This window comes from Patagioenas fasciata, chromosome 12 (assembly GCF_037038585.1).
Source record: "Patagioenas fasciata isolate bPatFas1 chromosome 12, bPatFas1.hap1, whole genome shotgun sequence".
In the NCBI taxonomy this organism is placed as follows: domain Eukaryota; kingdom Metazoa; phylum Chordata; class Aves; order Columbiformes; family Columbidae; genus Patagioenas; species Patagioenas fasciata.
This window is the reverse complement of record NC_092531.1, coordinates 6,994,470-7,010,984: the sequence shown is the minus strand read 5'-3', so window position 1 is coordinate 7,010,984 and position 16,515 is coordinate 6,994,470. Positions and strand designations below refer to the sequence as shown.

Sequence of the window (16,515 nt, the reverse complement as noted above, 5' to 3'; positions counted from 1 at the left end):
GCACCTTGGGAAGACAAACCTTAAGGCAGGCAAAGTCTGGAAGGAGAAAGAAGAATCATCCCGTAGCCCACGGGCTCCTGGTTTTCTGAAGGGAAAGACGGCTGTAGCTACAATTCCGAATTCTGGAATGAAGAGTTTCCCTGGAGGAAGCCTGACTGTAGCTATAAACATCTCTGCCCCCTCTGCCAGGACATTTCACACTGCTCAAAAGCCTCTTCTGTTTCAGAGAGATGGAACAGAAGCCTAAAGGGCTCATACGGATGGGCCTGAATGTCCCCGGCGCTGCAGCAACTGTTTGATTCTCATTCTTCAAGAGCCATTACGAAGGGACTGAGGAAGCTGTAAACCCCAGATAATCTTGGAACGACTGTTTTTCCATCTATCTGGCAATGAACTGGTAGCAGGGGAAGCAGCACTGGCCGAGCCTTCATGTTTCTTCCTGTTCTTCATCCTTTCTGAGCCAAACTTCTGACTTTGACCTAAATCTGAAGATGTTGACTGATGTTAAACGAGGAAAACAGCTTCAAACTATGACTAGTTTTTAACCAAATGGTAGAAAACAAGTCCTTGCCTGGTGTGGAGCCACCAGCAGCCTAAGCCACAACCTGCCCTGCACACCAGAGACAAAGAGCAGTTAATTACACCCAGCCTAGAGCACTACACTTCTTCAATCACCTCCCCCCCTTTTTATTTCCTACCCAATTTACTTTCAGAAGTGCCCATTTTTTAAGAGAGGAACAAAGGAGGTGAGAATCCCAAACCTTTATTCTGCAGAGCAACATTCAAAGTGCAAAAAAGCACACTTTGGAGTGAAAGAGAGAAGTTGTTAAGCCACAACCTGTACAAGGAAAGAGCTACTTTTTCCAGCATCCACTCTAAATGTGTTCAGAAGTGAAACAATATCAGACAGCCAGAAGGAAGAGGTTTTCTCCAGGAGACTAGGGAAGTCCACAGTAATTTCAAATAGTTTTGAGCCAAGTCTTGAAGATATCTTCATGTTTCTTTGAAGGGAGAGAAAGGAAGTACTTGGTATGAATGATCTCCCCGCTTTCCCAGGCTATAGAGGTAAAATCCAGTAAATGAGCAGTGTACAGTACAAGCAGATCAACTTGAACCTGCACCATCTCAGTTCCTGGTTTGAATCCAAACCCCAGCTGCCTTCGTGGCTGTTCAGCCACCCCAGCTCCTCTGCGCGAGTCGTGTGTGTCGGTTTGAGTCTGTCCTGAGCGCTCAAAATACAAAGCAAAGGTACAGAAAGAAGGGAAACCACCTCTCCCCTCTACCTCCTTGCCTGTGCCCCAGCTGATCTAATCTCTCCCTCCGCCCGGCATCGCCACCGCGGGCGTTCTCACCTCCCGACGGGAATGTCACCGCTTGAGCCACCAGCCTGCGGACTATTAGCCACTCCTAGCGAAGCAGGAGCCAGGAGAGAGGGTAATTAATCACATTCTACTTGACAGGAGGCCCACTTCTTATCTGCACCTCTCCAAACGCCAGCAGTTTCTGCTTCCCTCCTCAATAAGCGAGGCTGACAGCAGCCCCTTATCAGATTTCGGCAGCCGAACCAGCATCCAGTTGTATCAGCCGAGGCTCCAGCCACACAAACCTTCCCACACTGGGAGCTTCTCCATCCCCGAAACAGAGATCCCGCCGAGATTTGCTGCTACTGACACAGCTGGATCCAATAGATTTGCTTTTACACACAAAGTTCTTCAGCAGATGTTGAACCACTGTGCAACTGGTGGTGGGTTTCCATACGTACGACCTCTCTATGAATACAGAAGATAATGGGGAGAAAGGAGATGGGTAAAATAAAGGTTGGTCCAAAATTTTCATGCCAAACAGTTCTGCTCTCTGCTATCCACCTGGATAGCAACAGCATCATCGCTTCAGTGTTGAGCCACCTCTGCTGTTTAAGTGCTGCGGTTCATTGATCATTTGAAAAACATGCTTTTAAATTTGGGGAGGGAGGGCCAAGAACACCCAAAGAAGAGAGGAAGCACCAATACAAGAAAGAGCTCGAGAAAACCAGGATTTGAGACACAAACCTCCAATATTTGAGCTGCTGCAGAAACACGTGACAATGTAACATCTCAATTTTCAGAGGAAGTGAGGAAATAACCCCTTTGGCTCCATCACTTCACTCGAGCAGGCTGGTATCACGTAAATGCACTACAGAAAGGTTCACACAGAGCAACAATCACCAAACATTTCAAATTCATTTCTTCTTCACCTCATCCAACGCCAGCTCAGTTGATAACGAAACATTTAAGCTGCTCCAACACTCTTCATGCTGGCTACATTTAAAACAAGGCTCTGGTAAGCCAGAACCAAGTAAGCTCTGATTGCTATTCTTTCATTAATTACAGCTGCAGCTTTCAATGTGATTTTTCTTTGGAACTAAAACAATATTGGCTTTTTCCAAATTCAAGACAAAAAGTCTCCTGTCTCCATGACTGGGATGAATGCTTTGATTTATAAAAACAAAATAAAAGTGGGGGAGAAAGTTTTTCCTGATGGAAGGACCTGCTGATAACTACTTCTAAATAATTCCATATTGACACAGGTAAACTCCAGAATACCAGTTTGCATATCTGGTGATGACTTTGAGTCACCTGCCAGCCAAGGCTGATGGGCAAGACACTCCCTGCAAAATAAAAGATCCCAAGCACTTTGTATCGGATTTTATTCTAGCATCACTTAAAAGTATTTACGAACAAGGAGCGGTGCATTCTCTGTCCCCTGTTCTGAAAGGCTCAAAACCTCCTACAGAATACAGAGGGATGTAAACCAGAATACCATTTCCCCCTAAAAACTTAAGGAAACTCATTATTTCTGGCAATGTAAAAGTAAAAGCCTAAAATATTTCACTGATCCCTGCTTTAAAGGAGGGAAAAGAGGCAGAGATTGTGCTGTGTACAAATCCAAGGGTGTAACACGGAAAGATGACCTTGCCTGGTTGGTTTGTACTGTCCAGAACAGACCTTTGCGGTGCCTCAGGTGAGAATTTTCCACTGCAGAGCATCACCTGCTATTTCGGGAAGCGTTTGCTGGAGCTCAGCATTAAACGGGTAGCAAAGGATGCTGCGATTTTATCAGTTTATCTATTGATGTCTCATTTAGAGAACTACAGTGCTTAATTCAGATTCCAAAATATCTCCAGAGGGTCAAAAGAAGAAACCTGCAAAACTGAATCAGCAGAAGAACGAAGCGTATTCCCTGGACAAACATTTCATAAACACCGCTTGGTCTATAGATAAAAGAATCCATCAGTAAACACTTTTGTCAGTCCTGTGGATTTGTTGTATTTCCACATTTAAGATGTGCAGACAGGGCACACAACAGCAGGAAAACATTAAAACCACACGCTCAGACTTACAAAGCCCCTTCTATGTATATACACATAAAAAACCCCCAGAATGGTCAAGCCATCTGGGAAAACCAAGGTCATGCAGAAACCTTGAACAAAATTAGTAGAGCTGTACAATTGGAGACGTTTTATGAGGTCTTCACAAAGGCAGCACTTAAAATGAACAAAACAGCTTCCCTTGAAAGGGAATAATACAGCCTAGCACACAGTTAGATCTCTTCCCCACCAAACCTTGGCTCAAGGGGAAGGTCTCACACGAATATGGTTGATCCTTTCAGGGGATCAAACAGTCCCACTGCTCCATTTTTGTACGACTCCTCGTAGCAATGGCCTTCTATCGCATACAAAAGAGACAGAGCCAAAATTTACCTTCTGGGTACGTTCACAGAGTGATAAAACGTGAAAAGAAGGGGAAAACGTCGTCATCTTGGAGTCTGATCTGAGTAAATGAACTTGCCCATCTGGCTGTGTACATTTAGGTCATCAAATTCTTTTCAGCAACGCAAAAGTGGGGGAACACAGAATTACCCTGAGTTATTGTAATGGATGAAGCTCCAGCCTGGGCACTTGGCAAACAAACCTATCTTCTGAGCCTCACAGAGAAGCCTCAGCCTGTGCCCTAAAAAAATGCCCCAAGCCACCAACTTGCCTACAGAGTGGCTTAAAAGGTTAAAAATACAGCTTCTGAGGAACCAGCCCGCAAGACATCCAAAGCTCAAGCTGTCACAAGACACCAGACCAGCTCTGAAGAGAAGTCCCCAGTGAAGCTGCTTATCCCTGCTTTAGTTTGAGGCTGCAGAGGAGTCGAGAACAGGGAAGTGTTAATACAAACTAGGATCAGTCCTGCCGAGCTGTGCCAGGTCAGTCTTGTCGTAGGCCTGGTTCAAAGTTAGTCCTGCACTATAACCACTGTCCCCTCCTCTCCCCATCTGCCCCTTCAATCACAGCCGTGGTGGGACCCATTCACCCCACCACATCCAAGGAATAAAACCTCCAACAAAGGCAGAGTTACAGCTTCCCTCTCATCTCCCTCTTCCATCATTATTGCCACTGAAGGGCCATTTTATCACTTGCAGCTGTGGTCATTCAGCGACAACCTGCTGTGTTCCGAGGCAGATGAGACCTGCACATTTGATCTGCATTAAGCCTGTTTCATGGCTTCACATTTCTAGGTACATTCCTAACAGCAGCACAGACCCACCAAAGCTTTTCATCCCTCCCAACTACTCAGTAGCTCCTGTGAAATCTGCCATTTATCTTCCACATCAGGGTTTTGGCTTTTTTGGGGGGGTTCAGCATCAGTTAGTGCCTCAAATCCATCAACCTCACACAAGGGCCAAGACTTCTCCAGCTCCTCCTGGGCAACAGCAAGATCCCCATCTTTACACCACCAATATTTATTAGCAGAGTTGTTTTCCATTCCCTTCAGACAGGAGGTGCAAATTAACCAGCTCTTCACATATCCCAGCTAAAAAACACAGCACTTTGCTCTCAGGTGCTGTGCGGTTCGCAGCATCTCTGCCCCACGGGTGCTGTGCCTCTTACATTTTATTTTCAGCCTTCTAGCGAGCAAGAAAATGAGCCTCCAGAAAACAAATCCACTTGGAAATGCCCAGATGATTAAAAGCTCAACTCCTACAGCAACCAGCTGGTGACCAGCTCAGCCTCTGCACCAGGAACATGTCAATTATAAATAATTAAAACGTAATAGGCAGGAGACACTGAAGTATTAAGCAGATTTCTCTCTAGGTAGCTGGAGGTTTCTATTGCTGCCAATCACACCCTTCAGATGATTGTGTTGTCTGTCGGTCATCCCAGTCCTTCCATTAACATGTGAGCTCAGGTTAACATTTGCAAGTAAACTAATTAAGCCCTGTAATGCTTCTGCACACAAAAGCCAAAAAATATCAGCAAAACCCAGCTCTAATTTTTAACCGACTTGGAAGCATAACCTCAAACTGCCAGAGAGCGACGATTCACGCAGGGCAGGTGTCAGCTCCAACCAGGACAAACGGACACGGAAATGAAGGGCAATTGCAAAAGCTGCATTTTTGGGTAGCCTCTCCTCTGCTTGTCACCCAGCCATCCGCAGAGGGGGAGGCATCCGCTTCAAAAGACAACTGGAAACAAAACTCCAGCTCCAACTCGGTAATTTTCAAACAGATGTTGCATCTTTGTACCTCATCAGACTCTCAGGGTACAATATTGCAGCAGCCCCCTTCCAAATAAGCACAACCTGGTGTCCTTGGTCCAGCATGCTCTCAGTGAGCATTACACCAAGAGGGAGCAAAAGGTTCTTTTTATGTCTGCTCCTCACACCTACGTTCAGCAAACTTCTTCGGGAACAATGGAAAACTCTATAGCACAACACTTTTTGTCAGAAGCATCTTTGTTGGAAGAGTCTTGGAGGGATTGAATGGAAATGTTCAGAGATGTATGTTTAATACAATACCACATATACGTACATTTTTGTATGAATAGTTTGCAGTGAGGGGATTGAACTTCGATAACCAGGGGACAGAAAGAGACGTTTGTGACAACCCAGCTGAACTACTTTGTACAGGTATCACCACTCCTGTAGCAAGGAGAGATGCAAATTGCTGACAGCACAGGGAGGAATGTGAGAAACTCCACACTTCAGCACTCAGCTACACAAAATTACTAAACGGAGAGCTGACACGTTGTGAATCTACAGGAAAACGTGGCTTGGGGTCTGTTTTCCCAGTCCCCAGATTGCGTGTCGCTACTCTCGGCAGCCTGTGAAGGCATTCACACTCAGCTTCCACATGCCATGGAAATCAAACAGGAGAAGATGTGTGATTGTGCCACCTGAAGGGGAGAGCAGAGAATCCCCAGCCTTGTTCCCAGAATCTTTGGGGAACCAGGTTTCTTGGGCTCTTCAGTGCATGGACAACATGGGTGAAGAAATAGTGTCTGTGAAACTAAGCTATAGGGCAGAAGAGTTCTTTCCTCCTGCGCTCCTATGTCCCAAGGCAAATATCTCAAGTCTTACCACTGCTCTTCCACCTGACCTGCAAGTTCAAGGGCTGGATTTGTTCTTCCAAATGCAGGAGGGGAGAATTCAAATGGCAGTAGCCCACTTTTACCCCACCGAGTTCAAGCAAATGCTCACTCACCCCTCTTCTGCATAAAGATGAAGAGGTCATCCAGGAACTCCTTCCGTTCAGGGTCACTATCCAGTTCATAGAGCTGAGGGGAAAAGAAAAAAACATGAAGGCACAAATCCACAACAAGACAGCAAATAAAATAACATTAGCTTCTTGCAATGAGTTATCCAGTGCTTGTACTGGAGGGGTGAAAGACAAGAAGGATTCCTGAGCGCTCTGGTGGACAATGGGATAGTTTGAGGACCCTTGTTATGGTTTGCCTTGCTCAGCCCCTCAATAATTCCTGCTGGCACAGCAGAGACCGGTACCCTGAAGGGAAGAGGATTCAACTCGGTTAACGCCACCGCTACAGCGCAGGGTCTGAGGCCACCTGAAAGCAAAGGGGAGAGAAGTGATTAAGACAAGCTGCAAAGAAAGGAAAAGACAGACAAGACAACGAAAAGGAAGGTGAGAGCGGTTCGGGGCAGATCAGCGGTCTGTACCTTTGAGGCACCTAGGAGGGAAAGTTCTCTGCAGCTTTTCCTCACGATTCCTTCCTTCAGGGATTGTCACGTAAGTGACAAACTTCAAGTCCCTTGAAGGAGGAGATGAAAGGATAGAGCTTTCCTCTAAGTACTAATGCCTGGCAGGAAAGGCCCCTCTAAAATAAGCAAAAAGCCTGGAAAAGTATCAGAAATGAATTTGCTGCAGAAATAAAAGGCTTAAAACCCCAAGCATTTAAAACAAAGCTTCATAGGCACCTTATTCCAAAGGAGAGGCACTGTGTGCTAGCATTACCACTGATTTTTCAGAAGGAAAGGCATGAGTGTCATCTTACAACTACCTCTTGAATAGAAAAGAAATCTAATTTTCACCTCTCACGAATCCTGAGAGGTCACAACGTGACGGGTTGAAAGGGCTGAAGTCAGCTGCTCTCAGAGGTACAGGAAGGTATAGAACATGACACAACACTGTACACAACGCAGAATTCAATTCCTTCTCTCGTTTGCACCGAGGAAAAACCCTGCATCACTCCAGGGAATTTTTTCTGGTTGTAGCTACACTCGTGCTCAACTAAAAACCAAAAATTCCCTGAGAAATACGTATTTCAGCCTCTCTGTAGGTGCTGCAAGCTGCTTGGTATGCATCTGGTCTGAAAGAAGGACATTTTGGGCTCATTTCCTGTGAAACTTGGCGCTTTCTCACACGCTGAGCTCTGGGAAGAAAACACACCAGTGTATTTGCAGAGCAATTAGCTGCACCCTTTCAGAAAGGGTTTAAAATGAATTCCTCTGGCTGATGTGACACGCAGCTGCCACATTCTGATCCACGAGCACAGCGCTAAGCAGGTCCAAGAAACAAAATACTCTCCTCCCAGCTGGACAAGTATTGACCAAGTTTTTAAATGTCAGAAGTCTGGTTATTAAGTCTTAGTGCCAACTATATTCCAGTGACCAAAGGCAAAGGAATAGTGAGGGTTCCAGAGTCACACTCTGATCAGGGGAAGAACTCCCCAAAGTTACCCTGTTCCCCAAAATCCCCAGGATCAGACTGACCTTGGCAAAGTCTCGTGAAATCTCTCTTCCTCGGCATCCATCGCCTTCATCGCTCCAGGTCACGGTGCCGTTCTGGAGAGAGAAAAGCAAAAGGGTGAAAGGATCGCCAGGGAAAGGCTCGGTGGAAAACTCCAGAGAGCTTGCAAACATGCCTTTTTGGGCACAAATGTGTAAAAGCAGCCGAGGGCTGAGACCAAGAAGACTAGAAAGATGGGGGACATTTGGACATTTGTCACGGCACACTTCCCCGGGACCTCTGCCAGAAACGTATCTCGAAAAACTGTCTTGGTGCCAGGGAAAACCATTCTAGAGGAAAGCACTCAACACCTTCAGCTGTAATGAGGTTCAACACCTAAACACAAAGGCGCTGCTTTTGCTCTCCACATCCATCTTTTAACCAAGGGCACATCCTCAAGGCCCCGGTGAAAGCTGCGGGTGTCAGCCAGGCTTCCTTCCTCCTGTTCACCAGGTGACACCAAACGCACTTGGAAATGTCCTTCTGTCCTCCCCTCACTTGCCTATGAAACCAGAATATCCTGAAGAAATAAGGAAATATTAATAATCCCACTGGAAAGCTTCTTGCCAAGCCAGGACCCTTACTCCCAGAAGCTACTGGATGTGAATTCTCCCCACAGAAATGGAAAGCTCAGCTTTGCTGGATTAAAGGTTCATTCTTCTTAGACATTAAAAGGATTACGCTAGTTAGGCTTATTCTCCTTGGGAAATCCTCATCCTGAAATGATCAGCGGGGCTGGAAATCAGCAGAGGCAGCCTCTGGGAGCGCCGAGACCAGAAGAACGATCCTGAAGTACCTTCAAGCATCTTTAAACCATAAAACTCATAAAGCTCCGGTGTAACAAGTGCTCTGGAGTCACTCGAGGAAAGAGATCAGTCACATCCACCTGATAAACACGCAGAAAAGCACAGAAGATAGCCAGAGGTTTCAGCACACCAAAAATAGAGCACGTGAATTAGGGAGGTGCTCCAATATCTGAAATCTTGGAGTCATCTGGTCGTGACACATCCATCGAATTAGAAAGATGAATAGCCCTTGTCACGGCCAGGCAAAGCCACATCTCCCCCTTTCAAAAACCCTGCAGTGAGCTGCCCTAATGCCTGCTGATTTAGTTTGAGCCAGTAATTCCTGCTGGAAAGTCAATTATCCAGTGAGTCCCATCAACTGAAAGATATTTAATGGGGGATTATTGCCACTTCTGTTATGTCAGCTGTTTATTACAGCAGATCAATTCCCGGTCCTCTCTAGGAAAAAGATCTGAAGACCAGTTTCCTTCACAGGAGGATTCATCTGGGTGTCCTTTGCTAGCAGAGATTAAAACCACAGTTTTCTTGCTAATTATGGTAACATCCAGCTGCTCCTAAAACCCCACCGGATTGTTACCTGGGATCAACAAACCCACGTGAACAGTGGGAATAAGAGAGAGTCTCTTTGGAAGGCAGCAGCTATTCCCCATCCTCAGCTTTACAAACTCCACGGCAAAATGATTCGTAGAGGGCTGAGCTGCTTTCCTCCCGAGTTTGTCCTTGGTTGTAAATCCAGAGGGCAAAACCACTCGCGGTGTTAAATTGGGTGCTCCAAGAAGCAAAACACTTGCTTTCAGAGGAACTCTGGTCACATTGAGAGCTTATTCTGCCGCATTTGAGGACAGGGACAAGAGGGCTTAAAGCAGACAATTCTCTGTCGTCAATGGGTTTGAACTTTGTAAAATTGCCAGGAACAAAACTTCACATGGGATTAAAGACTCTTTAGAAGTGATTTTACTTGTTCTGTTCAAAGCAAAAAAGGTTAATTAGATAAGAACAAGACGGAGGTTTGATACCAGCAGAATATGTGCATCCTACTTTCTGTATCTCCATCCTGAGATGCTCAAGAGCAGAGAACCAACGTTCCCCACAGCGAAAAGGAGCTTAAAGCCATCGGTGTTCTACCATCTGTCCAGAAAACTGGCAGAGCTGGACATCACCTAGTGTGACATGGAGTGATCTGAGGTGAGCGACGGCCGCCAGCATTAGAATTTCCTCCTGGAAAGGTTTAAAGCCAGTTACCGCTCCCCACATAAAGTTTTGAGAAGAGATAAGAGCGGTGTAAACCAGCAAGGCTGCACCGAAACTGGGCTGCGGAGACACAAGCACAGGTTTGGTTTGGGTAGCAAAGTCTCGGGTTAGCATGAAATGTCAGCTCAGCAGTCGGGGAAATAAAGCCTTATTTATTCAGAGACCAGAGTATGAGCACCAACAGGCACTTTCCCAGGCTTCAGCTTTGATCTTGAGGGACGATTCTGCTCACCAAAAAACCCCTGGGTCCGTGCCAAGGCTACAACCGAACACACCAAACACTGGCAGCGGTCAGAGCAGCGACCCAACCACAACGGGAACAGGCAAATCGAGTAAAGAGCCCCACTGAAGCACAAGGTGCTCCGCATCCAGAATAAACTACATTTTGCACAGCAAGACAGCTCAGTGGGAGCTTTGGTATCAGGCTTCCTTTCCATTCCTCCTCGGAAAACAAAGTTACCCTCCGCTGAGAAGCCCTCCTCCGCACGAACAGCAGGAACCTGAGAAATCAATATCTCCTCACAAGTCATTAAAAGACCTTTGTATAAGTCAAGCAATAGTAACAGGAAGGAAAAAAACCCACTGTTCAGAGAGGTGGGGCGTTCTCTGGGGAGAGTCCTGCCTCTCCCTCCACCCCTTCGCATCGAGGGAATTTGCTGATGTTCGAAAAACGGGCAGGAATTTCTCTGGTTTCTCGCAGAAAAAAGGTGGTAGAAGTGGCACGGGCTGTGCTTGAGCCCCCAACGCAAAGCGAGAGGTGTTGGGAAGGGCTGGTCACCTTCCCCAGGCCACAGACACACCTCGGGGGCCACCAGAGCCCCCCCAGACCCCTCTTTCCCCGTGAGGCTGCACAAGCAATTATATCTGCAGCTATTTTAGGATTACTCCCTAACCACCTGGAATATCTTATTAGAGGGGAAGCTCGGATGTCCAGAGCAATTTTGGTTTCCAATCCCACATTGAAAAAGCCGGAGTTAACCCTGAGTTGCCAAGCAGACAGAAAAGGAGATGACAAATGCTTTTCCTGCTCCGTCCAGCCCATTCTTTTGAGGACAAAAACCTTATAAAACAAGCAGCCTCGAGCCCTCCCTGCGGGACACCTACCTCTCAAATATTACTGTCCCTCCCAGAGACTAGAGAACGAATCAAACCTCTGTGCTCAGTAAGAAAAGCGAATTATTAAGGCAAACAGAACAGCAGCTCGTGGTCTCCTCCTACACAAATCACAGTCCGCGTGCAAACACATTTGGAAATGCTCCTTTTCCAGGTCATTCCTCCTTCTCAGATCTTTGAGAGGGGGCTCAGCTAAAGCCCCATGAGGTTTTCCATCAGCCTGCAAAGTTGTATTCAAATGGCAAAGTCTCAACTGGAGAGAACCCACCGAAGCTTCAATATGTAAAAGAAAAGAGATTAAACCTCCTGGCACAAAACTGAAAATCATTCTGCGCCTCCTTACTGCAAACCTGCAGTTTTCACAGAGGTTTTAGGCCAGAAATCTGTTGAAATACCCACTTAGGGACTAGGTTAAATGTTAAAATAAAGCTCCTCCCCTACCCTGTGGGTTAACTGAAAGCGCCAAGTCAATGAAAAGGTACAGGGGCAGCAATTTCAGGATTATCAGGGAATCCACAGAAATTCCTTTTGTGGGTAGAGTTAAGCCTTAGGAAGTGAAACAGATGCTATTATAAAGAAAACTGTTGTACTACAAAACGCTGATAAGATCAGGAGTACTGCCCTGAGCTGCAAGTTCTCAAGCATGGAGAAACCAAGTTATAATTACTGCATGCACAAGCTGCCTGGTAAAGCTCCGCTGAAATCAGAATAAACCCTGCCCAGTCCTGCTAATAACAGAGCTCAATTCAATATCCATGAGCTTCAAAGATGGGGTTTGAAAACATTTTAGTGATTTCAGGAATGGCAGGGAGGATGGGGAAGGCGAGAAAAAGAATGGACTGAAGTTAACAGATTAATTACCTCTTTTTATTACTTTTTTCTTTAATGTGCTCCCACGACCTAGTGACTGCAGCGCCAACGCAATTCTTTGCAAAACAGGAATCTGCTTCCTTATCCTTAAGGAAAAGCTGGACTCTGTGAATGACTCCTATTCACAAATACTCCGAGGAATTGGCTAAAACGTACGGGACAAGATTTACTCAGTGCTATATAGCTGTGAGAAGAGAAATTCTCACTGCGACATGAGTTGCAGATTTACCCTGAAGTGAGAAAAACACAAGTGTAAGAACACGACACATTCGAGGTCTTTGCACCTACCGCTCTCCAGTGTTAGAATGTCTATAAACTGGCACCAAAGGAGACAAGCTGCAGCTTTTCCTAAAGATAAATTTAGCAGTCGAACAAACACTAAAATAATCCGTATCTTCCCTGCAATATAAGTGAGCTCCTTGCTCTGCTCCTTCGCCTCCAGATATAGCACAACCTTGATGAAACCCATGGAACTGCTCTTCGAGATGAAGATCTGGGGGAATTCTCCGATGTCAAAATACAAGTTGTTTGCAGGCTGCTGCCTAGGGTCATTATCACAACCGGTTTCGCTGTTGTCTTCTCCCATACATTATCGGTTATATTAAACAAAAAGGAGCCCTTATTACCAAGATCCAGCCACTTTAATTTAGGTATCAGCATGAACTCCTATGACTGTCACAGGGGTGAAAACTTCATCAAAACAAACCTAAGCCCTGAATTCAGAAGCAGCAGCAATCAGCACTTTAATAATTCAGATCTGCTCTTATGGAAAACAGTTTTTGGCAAAAGAGAACTTATATCTATTAATGAAGAATTCTCCTCCCGCTACAACATTAAAAGAAAAATACCAGTGACCCGCACGAGGAATTAAAATCCCAACCCTTGAATTGGGTCCTGGATATCTGAAATAACTAGGAGGCAAAAAATGCACCATGTGAAATGCAACTTCTTTTTATTCCTGGGACCTCCACCCCCTCTGGATTAATGAATATCTCCCAAACGATACCTCAGTACCCACAACACTTGAGGCACATACTTAAGGTTATGGAATCTCAGACACTCATTCCTAGACCCTAGAGCAAAAGCAAAGTAATTATTTTAAGCTGACTTATCTTAATAAACACCGTGACCTTTGTAAAAGTTTAGGTCAGGATTTTCAGGACTGGCTGGTGATTTCTGAGAACCTAACACGAGACATCCCCAAAAACCAGAGCACAAGGCTCTCTCCGAATGTCAGACAGCTGCTGGATGCAGACTTACCTTGCTGCGATTTAAGGTGGCATTAAGTATCAGCTGATGCCTGAAAACCTCAGCTTTATTTTTGCATTCCGCGAAGGAATGCGTGTAGTAACGTGCGTGCTGCAGTAAGAGCCTGACACGTTGCTCATGTTAGTGCTGGACACCGATTTTGAGCAGGAAGGGAGCAAGAAGTGGTCCTGCGCTCCCTGGTAACCAGAGCCACCGCTGAGCAATGCGAGAACCCACGGGACGCGAACCCGCATCTGCTAAAAGCAACATTTTCACCAGTGGAATTAAAAAGCTCATTTTTCTTCCAAGACAGGCAGCCCCAAACGGCCTTTTGGAGCCACCATGGATTTGCAGGGGACTCGAGCGAGTCCGAGGAGCAAACAAGCTGAGCACAAACCCCCCTGGCTCGTCTTTGGGGACCACAACTCCCTGACAAGCAACTCCCCTCCCTGGCTGTTTTGTGCTGGCAGGATTCCCCCCGCCCCGTGTCACAAGTTCTTTTGTCCACCAGCTTGTTCTACAATTATTCACTTGGCCGTCCAGGACCAAACAGAACAGGGCTTCATCTTTGCTGGTAGTTGCCACCTTTTTGCCGTCTTCAGGCCACACACCTTTCAGGCAACCTCAACATTACGCTTTCAAGATACATTTTTCTCCAAGGGCGTCACTTTTAGAAGAACAATCCACACCTGAAAGAAGAAGTGACTTTCTTCCCCCTCTTCCGCAAGCGAGAGCCATTATTGCATACCACAAATACCCTGCGAGCAGCGCTCGCTGGAAGCAGTGTATTCTCACTGGTTATTACCCTCCACCTCGACACAAGCTAAAAAAAACGACAAGCTGAGGAATCATTTCAAAACCAAACCAAAGAACGCAGGCACTTCTGTATTTAAGCCCCAAGCCCATTCCCCCCGCACCAGCTCTGAACTGGTCTAGCACTGTTAAATTTTTACTCCCCGGTATGCTGACTGCACCGGCGACTGCAAACAAGTTGCTCTGCAATATTTACCCTCCTCAAGGTGAATATACCACACCGGCATCGCTCATATTGGGCACGTCCATGTGGCCTTTTGAGCACATCACATAACATTGTTCAGCAGCACGGCTACAAGGATAAGCCACGTCTCGCCAGGGCGGACCAGTTAGGTCAGAACTAACTTCAAAAATAGTAACAGGAGACAGTATTTTGGGACAACACATGAACCTGCTCACTTTCTGCCCAGCTTTCCCACCGTCCAGAACTCTCGTAGCACAAGCACGTCCCTGATATTCCCTTAAAATCCACTGCTTAACTTCATGTCCATTAATTTCTCCAGCTCTTTTCTGGTTTTCACTGGCTGCCTGCCGAGCAGTTTAACACAGCAGCAAAAGGGTTTTTCTTTTCATTTTGCTGCCTTGGTGAAGCTTTGTGCTCTTTGGCTTCCAGGAGTTGGCCTGAAATCAGACTCAGCTGCAACCTGCTACCAAAATACTTGAAGATTCCTGCTGAAATGCTGCAGAATCGGGCCAAAGCGACCAGATCAGTATTAGTGCACAGTACACCAATTGTTAAACAGTATTTTTAGGGTGTTTTTTTTTTTTTCTATTCCACATCAGCTAAGCCCAGATCTGGCGTGCTTATGTTCATTTATCTTCTCAGAACAAGGCACACGACCCAGGAATCAAGCCTATTAGTTCAGTAAGATTCACAGGACTCTCACAAGATACGCCAGGACTGCAAAGCACAATGACATATTTGTTAACGCCAGCCACGCTAGAAATAAAGACAGCCAAAGACTGATGCTAAGTGGGGTTTTTTTGTGTGGTTGGCGTTTTAAAATAAGTGATCCTCCTAACACCAGAGTCCTGGCTACTATTCCCCACCCAGGGACCTGCAAGAGGAAGTTCAACCCAGCAAATTCTGAAGCAACTTCTCCAGACCAACCTCACTTCCCTACACCAGCTTGAGCAACTGCTTTTTCAACCCAACCCCTCTTGAAAGTGCAGAGAAAACACAGCAGCAACCGGTTGTTTGCTGCGTCCCGAGTATCTGCGTTGAGAACCTGTTTTATAGCACCAATAGTCACAACTTTGTGGAATTATTGCCGCACGCGCTGGTGTGGTGTGGAAACACCAAACTGGCCCCAGTTTGCAGGAGCCCACAGACCACAGTAAATGGAATAAAGCTTGCTAGCTTTAGTAGCTCCTCCTTGAACTGGAAAGAAATAAATCATCTTGTGCATGCAACCAGCAGCCAAGGGGAAAGATTGCCCTGAGTGCCCCCAGCAAGCTTCCACACCCCCAAGGTTCATCAGCCCCCACAAAACAGCTCCAGCCTTTTTACTTGACAGAGTTTTTGCAGGAAAACACAGCTCTGGTTTTGTCCATACAAGGTTTGAGCTCCGAGAACTCTATCTCAAGCAAACCCAACCCTCTTCACACTCAGGCTAATGTTTGTAGGAAAGAAGAATTAAGTCCAACTTTTTGTTTTCTTTATTTAAATCATGCAGTCCTTCAGCTCAATTTCAACACACATAAATACTGTCAATGTCTCCAAAAGTCTCCTCAAGTGAGCTTCATGCTACACTCACTGAAATACCCACTTAAAACAAAGAAAAGAATCCTTGATCCTCTGGCAAGGAGTAGTAACTCTCTATTCAAACAGAATTCACCTCTGAGCAAAACGAAGCAGTAGCAAGTCAGCTCCTTCCTTCCCACACATGAAAAACAAAGTGGCTTTGCTTACTCACAGGATCAGTGGGAGGGCACGGATGCACCACCAACCCGAAATCCAGGCGAAGCAATGCATCCCAGAGGTCTTACACAAAGGGGTTATAGTGAAATAACTTGAGTGAGACATTAGCAGGCAAGTGTCCACACCAAAAATAAATATAACACCAGCCTGTCCCATTCTGAATGGCCCAGCAGCGGTGAGACAGAAGATAAACGAACCAAAGATCAAACCTCCCCACAAAGGTTCTTACAGAGTGGGGTTCATATATTGTTTGTATCTGTAAAGCAAATCTTGGGAAATGTCTTTTTATAAAAGAATAAACCTGGGAGGGCATGGCAGGGAAACATCACTGTGCACATGCCCGGCACTCGTGCTCTTTGCAAAGCACTCTCAAATAGACAGCGCTTGCAACATGAACAAAAAATCCTCAGTCTGACTGAATATGGTCATTTTTATGCAGAAGGA

At 45.9% G+C, this 16,515-nt stretch overlaps 1 protein-coding gene across 2 annotated transcripts in view; it reads right to left on the bottom strand.

Annotated features, from left to right (window-relative positions):
* The window catches only part of ARID3B (AT-rich interaction domain 3B), a 32,100-nt gene that overhangs the window by 12,027 nt on the left and 3,558 nt on the right, over nucleotides 1-16,515 (bottom strand). For both annotated transcript variants that reach the window (XM_065847757.2, XM_065847758.2), the window contains exons 3-4: nucleotides 8,034-8,105; nucleotides 6,508-6,580 (exon numbers count right to left, since the gene is read on the bottom strand). In XM_065847757.2, the coding sequence (XP_065703829.1) occupies nucleotides 6,508-6,580; nucleotides 8,034-8,105 (145 nt within the window). The remainder of the gene's footprint in view (nucleotides 1-6,507; nucleotides 6,581-8,033; nucleotides 8,106-16,515) is intronic.